This window comes from Ovis aries, chromosome 15, assembly GCF_016772045.2.
Source record: "Ovis aries strain OAR_USU_Benz2616 breed Rambouillet chromosome 15, ARS-UI_Ramb_v3.0, whole genome shotgun sequence".
NCBI classification, from domain to species: Eukaryota; Metazoa; Chordata; class Mammalia; order Artiodactyla; family Bovidae; genus Ovis; species Ovis aries.
Genome location: NC_056068.1, coordinates 59,787,265 through 59,794,398, shown reverse-complemented (window position 1 = coordinate 59,794,398; position 7,134 = coordinate 59,787,265). Strand labels below are relative to the sequence as shown.

The 7,134-nt window shown below is 38.5% G+C and overlaps 1 protein-coding gene across 1 annotated transcript; it reads right to left on the bottom strand.

The window, feature by feature from the left end:
• Window positions 1-408: 408 nt before the first annotated feature.
• On the bottom strand, window positions 409-4,198 carry FSHB (follicle stimulating hormone subunit beta). Its single transcript, NM_001009798.1, is given in 3 exon segments — window positions 409-1,784; window positions 3,352-3,516; window positions 4,150-4,198. Coding segments are annotated over 2 exon segments (390 nt in total). The 5' UTR covers window positions 3,511-3,516; window positions 4,150-4,198; the 3' UTR covers window positions 409-1,553.
• Between the last annotated feature and the right edge of the window lie 2,936 nt (window positions 4,199-7,134).

The following is a 7,134-nucleotide window of genomic DNA, read 5'->3' as shown; positions in this document are numbered from 1 at the left end:
AAAAGAGTTTAAAAAGTGACCCGAAATTTAAATGAGGAAATACTTTTAGAAATGTAACAAACTTAATATTTCAAAGGTCAGTACAAGTGAATATTATATAAGCACTAGGGATTTTTTGGTAAGATTTATTTTATTAACATCATAAACACACAGACATTTTAGTCATCTGCTTACATGTGAAAAAAATCCAAACCTATGACTCTGGTAGCATCTTTATTTAAAAAAATAATATTTAAATAAATTAGTTAATATGAGTATGAAACAAGTACATAACTGAGAGGTAACATCTCAAAATCAACTCGTGAAATAGTCTTAATATTTATCCTCTTGAAAGAAACAGATCTGGGAGAACATGGATAGACAAAAAAGAGTACTGACATGGAGAGGACTTTAGAAAACAGCAGTGAGTTTTTTTTTTGTTATGGCTAATTCTTTCTAAAAGAGCATTTTCTTTACATAAATGTATTTGAAGATAAGATAAATGTACTTATTAAGTTGTCAAAATTGCTTTCAAACCTGCTCTCAAATCCACCTCTTTCCAAAGGAGTAGAGCCTACATTCAAGGGCAGGGTGATATAGATCTATGTACTTCCCGAAGGGAGTTTTGCAGGAGCCTGACAGCATTTGTTCCATTTATTTAAATGATGGAATGCTGCTGCTAAGTCACTTCAGTCGTGTCCGACCCTCTGCAACCTCATAGATGGCAGCCCACCAGGCTCCCCCGTCCCTGGGATTCTCCAGGCAAGAACACTGGAGTGGGTTGCCATTTCCTTCTCCAATGCATGAAAGTGAAAAGTGAATAGATGCAGCTAATTTCCACAAACCCGTATTAATATTTCTTGCTTTTGCCCTTAACTAAAGGACTCGGCAGTAATAGCTTGGAAATCCTGAGCTTGGTAACTGCCACCTGCCTGAATGATTCAGAGAGTTTTATCCTGTCTCCATCCTCCATGTGCCAGAGGAGGAGAGCCGAGACAGAACTGAAGCTGATGCCCCCCTTCCGTGGAGCGCAGCCTCATCAGATAGCCTCTAACATCCTCTCTCAGTGTTCTCCTATCCCTAACTTTCTGATCTTACTTTCTTTAAGGAAGCCATTATTAAGTTTCTTACTAAATTCTATGTGGAGTGTTAGGCATTGAGGCTACAATCATGAAGAAGAGGTTGGCTCTTCTCTTGAGGGCTCTTGAGTCTGGCAGGAGAATGCTGCATTTAGGACTTTCACCTACTTTTAGCTCATTTCCTTCCCCTGGGACCGTATCCCTAGCTTTAAGAGGAAGGGATTGCCTGAGAGGATTTCTAAGATTATTAAATGGAAAAGCACCCTCGTGTCTGTAAGTTAAGTGAGAGTGAGTAAGACTCATGGAACCAGATGTAGAATACAGGTCTGAGTGGTGCCAGGCCCCAGCCCTCTCCATTCCTGGAGCTCCCCTTCTCAGGAGAGCAGAGATCAGTAGGGTCTTCTGTGGTGGTCTGCAGCCTAGGCGCATGTACACACAGACATCTTGGATGTTTTGGTCCTTTAAGGGTAGGCAGCTCAAAGCAGCTGCTGCTCTTTATTCTCTGATGTCACTGAAGGAGCAGTAGCTGGGCCCCAGGCCTCGCACGGTGCAGTCAGTGCTGTCGCGGTCACACTTGCCGCAGTGACATTCAGTGGCTACTGGGTACGTGTACAGGGAGTCTGCATGGTGGGCACAGCCAGGCACTTTCACCGTCTCGTACACCAGCTCCTTGAAGGTACATGCTTTCTGGATGTTGGGCCTCGCTGGGTCCTTGTACACCAAGTCCTGAGTGGTTTAGGAGACAGAGAGAGAGAGAGAGATGAGTTACAGTAGTCTGGAAGTTTCTATTTAGCTTAATCAAAATGAGACAGGGATTGAATACTGCTTACTCTAATATTTACACTTTAAAATTATTTTATGAAATTCCTAATCAAGGAAACATATCTCATAAATGACCTATATGCTATATCATGTTTCCTGATTATTCTACAGATATTTCAGAAAATATGTTATTTCTTTTATTACTTCTTGTGTCTTTGTCAAAATGTTAATTATTTTTTCAACTATCAAGCAATTTGAATTTCAATAGAGGAAAATGATTAAAAGAAAAATTGACAAATTTTAATTTGACTTTTTTACTTAGTTGAGAGCTGTATTAATGACAACTTGAACCACGAATCAGTGGAGTTTAATTCCTCAGAAATTTTTTCCAAATGCATTGTCCCTGAGTGTTTATAAAAAGTCAAAAAGTATATAATGTGGAATGATAATGCTTAGATTAGCCTGACTATGAAAGCTTATGTAAGATTTTAAATATTTCACTGTATTGTAGACATCTCTCCACCTTGAAGGTTATATATTTTGCACAAGTCACAGTTTCTAAGGCTACATGGCTTGTACATAAGAACTTTAATCCTTGCAGAATAGGATTTTTTGTAGCACTTTCTAGTAAAAAATATATATATGTGTATATATATATGTATATATATTTGCACTGAGGGAAAAAGTTGTTACTTCTATTTAAGTTATTTCAATATCATGCCACTAAGTCTATATCCCAAGAAGATGTGATAAGTGGATTTTGTTCAAACTCATTTACCACCCCATAAAGTATATTTCATTAAAAAGTTGATATTTTCAATTTCGGCTTATAGAATGAAATTCTGCATAGATAGCCAGGTGTTTTAGGGGAAAAAAGAGACAGTAGAAACTGCCCATTGGATTAATTCAAAGAAGCTGTGTGAATACAAACTGATTTTTGCCTCTGTGCCTTGATTTTCTCAACAGTATAAAGAACTGAGTGGGTTTACTAATTCATTTTGGTTATAACAGTCTACAAGGATTGATTGTGTTCTCAGGCTGCTTGTTGGCATTTGTATTCAGCAGGCCAATAAGACAATTTTTATAATGTGGCTGTGCTTTTACATGGCTTGCAAACATATTTTGTTACTATCTCTGTTGTAAAGATGTGGCTTCAATTACAGAAATTAGCTTTTGGGGACTACTGTAGCTGTTCTATTATTAAATGTATATATGTTTATGTTTTTAATCTCTCCATATGTAAAATCTATCATAGAACTATATTTTGAAATAATTAAAAATTTTAAAAATAGAGTAGCATATTACTAAATTGATCAGATCAAACCTGACTCTTCTTTACATTTACTGTAATCAAATCTAAGCCCAAACATTTAGTTTATATCATGGTGAAAAAGCCAGTCATAAAACAGTATTGGCTAAAGGACTCATGGCTATTCCTTGGGAAACTTAAAATATTGACAAGTGGGAATCAATGAAGCCTGCCTTGTCTAGACCCTCAGCACCCTCACTTCCGGCAAAGCAAAGTGCCTACCCGGGTGTAGCAGTAGCCTGCACACCACGTGGTGTTGATGCTTATGCAGAAGCTACATTCCTCTTTCTCCACCGTGATGGTGATGTTGGTCAGCTCGCAGCTTCTGCAGCAGATTGCTCTCCAGCAACAGAAAAGGAAGCAGAACTGGACGGACTTCATCCTGGGCTGGGAAACAAACAAGGACTGTTAGAAACTGAAAAACCAAAGAATTATAATCGTTTATATATGCTGACCAAACCAAAAATAATTTTTCTATCCATCGTCTCCCATCATATTTTGCTCCAGCAATGTTTTTTCCTTTCTTTGCTTTACTTCTTTGTTTCTTGAACAAGCATTTCTAATTATGCTCCTCAATTTTTTTTTGTTGTTGTTAAAGTAGAAACATATTACAGATCAAAACTCCAATATAATGATTTAAGCAGAGCAGTGGTTGGTTTAGAACATTACTGCTGTCTATTTTAGAGTGATTACTCTGAAGCAAGCAATCATGATCATTGTATTTGTCCCTTTATTACCATTTAAAAGACTAAAAAGAAAATTCTATATTACAAAATTAGTTCATCATTCTTAGCATCTCATAAATGTTATCATTTGCTTTTGCCCCCCTTTGTTTAAAATGAGACTATTTCAGAGGCCAGATGAATTGATCTATATAAAGTCAATTGCTTGCTAACATTGATTACAGTGTATTTAAGAAGCCAGGTTGACAAGCACAGATTCCTTATACGATAGAAGTTAAAAAGCTCTAAATTTGTTCTCTAGATCCTTAAAAATCTGCGAATTGCAGAAGTAACTCACCACTTGGTAACTGTGGATGCTGAGACTTTTCCGTAGACAGCTGCCTTGTCTGGGGAAAGCTGTAGCTGAGTCTAGTCTCAGTTCACCTTTTATACAAAATTGTGTGAAACTAAACTAAACCTTGTGGATTTGTTGGGTATTAGTAAGAGCGGTGTTAGCCTGAAGCTTGCTGTAAGTGAATCAGTGTTTGGATAGACAGGGAGATCAAGCCTTACTAAAGTAGTCTAAACGCAGTAGATCAGGGCAAATAATGTTACCAGAGATGATTTTGTACAGATTAAATTTGATATAGTAGAACACCCACTCCTTTACCTTGTCAAATTAAATTTGACTTTGGGTTTTTCTTTTGTACCTTTAACTTGGGGAATTCAGAATTCTTTTCAAGTATTGCTTTGGCTCTGTTGAGGTGTATCAAAAAGATATGGTTAATAATTACTCTGAAGGTAGATTGAAAACTAGCAGAGAAAAACAAGTAGAAAGTCTTTCATGATCTGACTCCCGTCTAAAATATAGACTGTATTCCTCTTTACATCCAGATCCTCTAATTTCAAATGTTATTCTTTGATGCTTTACTTGTAATTCTTTAAATGTTCTGCTGATTCATCTCTCTAGCTCTTTGCATATGCAGTGTTCATCTTGCCTGAAATGTCCTTGCTTCCCCGCTATGTCTCCTATAGCACTGCCACCCCAGGCAAATCCTCAGCCTTCAACATTCATTTGACAGCATTTAGACTGGGAAGAAGAGGAGAGCTTTAATTATCAACTTCTTTTTAATCCTTTATCTTTGTTTCTCCCAGTAGACTAAGAGCTCCATGGAGACTGGGATTGAGTTGTTTAACAAATATTTACTAATTAAGCAGTGTGGCTCTAGCAAAGGAACAATGGTGACAATATTAGGATATGATGTCAGAGATGTAACAGAAGCCAAGTCATGTAGGACGGTTTAGGCCGATATAAAGACTTTGATTTTTACTGTTGATTAGGGACCAATTGCTGGGTTTTGAGTAGAGGAGTGACATCGTCTGATTTAGGTCTGAAGGGGTCCCTTTGACTGCTGTGTTGCTAATGTAGGGGTAAAAAGGTAGAAACAGGAAGTCCCATTAGATGCTATTGCATCAACCTGGGTAAGAAACGATATTTATTCAGACTAGTGTGGTAGCAATTAACAAGACATAACTTGACTCTGGATATATTGTGAAAGTAGAGCAAACAGAATTTTTTGATGGATGAATGTTGAGCGTGAGAGGAAGAGTCAAGGATAACTTCAAGGATTATGGCCTGAGAAACTTGAAAGATAAATATGCCACCAGCTGAAATGGGATGGCTAGAGATACAGTAAGGTTTTTGAAAAGATAAGGAATTTAGTATGGACATGTTGAACTTGAGGTATCTTTAAGACATCCATGTAGAATGCTGAATCTGGATTTGGGGAGAAATACATTGGCTGAGGCAAAAATTTGGGAGTCATTGACATAAGCCTTGAAAAGATTACCAAGGCATTGGGTGTATGTAAATAGAGAAGACAAAAGGACCAAGGGTAGAGCTTGGTGTATTCCAGCACTAAGAGGTCGAGGATAAGATGAAGCTTTTTTTCTTCTTTTATCCAAAGGAAACAGAAGGGTCGTTGAGGAAAGACAGGAATGAAGAGAATGTGGTATCCCAGAAGTCAAGTAAAGTGTATGTATCAGGAGGAGTGAGTGACAACTGTACCCGACAGTGCTCACAGGTTAAGTTAGGGGAAATTGCATAATAACGTGGCAGTTGTAAAGATCACTGACATCCTTGGCTTGAGAAGTTCCTTTGGAGTTAGGGGAACAAAATCCTGACTGGTGTGTGTTTTAGTGATTGGCAAGAGATGAATAAAAATGAGATGAATGTCACGTGTGCTGTTGCTTCAGTCCGTGTCCAACTCTTTGTGACTCCATGGACTGTAGCCCGCCAGGCTCTTCTGTCCATGGGATTCTCCAGGCAAGAATGCTGGAGTGGGTTTCCATGCCCTCCTCCAGCGGATCTTCTCAACCCAGGGACTGAACACACATCTCCTTACATCTCCTGTATTGACAGGCAGGTTCTTTACCATTAGTGCCACTGGGAAGCCCAAAGAAAGATAAATATAGAAAGCTTTTTTCCAGGAATTTTGATTCAAAGATGAGGAGAAAAGCAGGTGATACATTGGAAGTGGGGTAAAGATAATTTTCTTTTCATTTTTATGTTTTAAGATGGGAGAAATAACTGCTTGTTTGTATGGTGGTGCAAATGATAGAGTAGAGAGTGAAAAATAATGGTGTTGGAGGAAGAGATGGATTTCAGACACAGCTGGAGGGACTGTGGAGGATGAAGAGCTCATATCCTGTATCAGGCAGAGTTGTGAGTGTAGATGCTGCTGGGTGGGGAGGTGTGGTGCAGACAGATGATGGTGATAGGGAGATGTGGTGACAGTCTGTACAAGCTCTCCTGTGATGAATTTCATCTTCTCAATAAAGTAGGAAGTAAGGTTAGCATTTGAGAATAAGGATGGTGGATGAATTTGCTGAGGATCAAGAGATGAAAAGAGGTCTTCCAGACCTCTCTCCTAACGTCAAGCCTCTTAGAGCCTGGTTTATCTGACTAGTGTATTTCCTAATTAGGTGTTATTGTTTTCACAAAGGTTGTTGGAAATATTTTATTGATGAAAATTTAGAGGTCTTTCTTATTTACCTTTGTATTCCCAATAGGAAGAGTTTCTAATCCACAGTAGGCACAGATTCACTTTTGTTGAACAAATTGAAACACAAATCACTCATAGTTTCCCTTAACGCTCTGCTGGTCCATAACCTGTTTGCTAGCTGATGCATTTCTTGTTCTTGCTCTGTTCTGCTCTCGGAAGCCTCTGGGGAGGGAGACCGGAGCATAGAAGGAGAAGGAAGAAAGAGCATCTGTCTCCCTTTTCTTTCTTTGGCCACTCTGCATGGCTTGTGGGATCTTAGTTCCCTGATGAGGGATCAA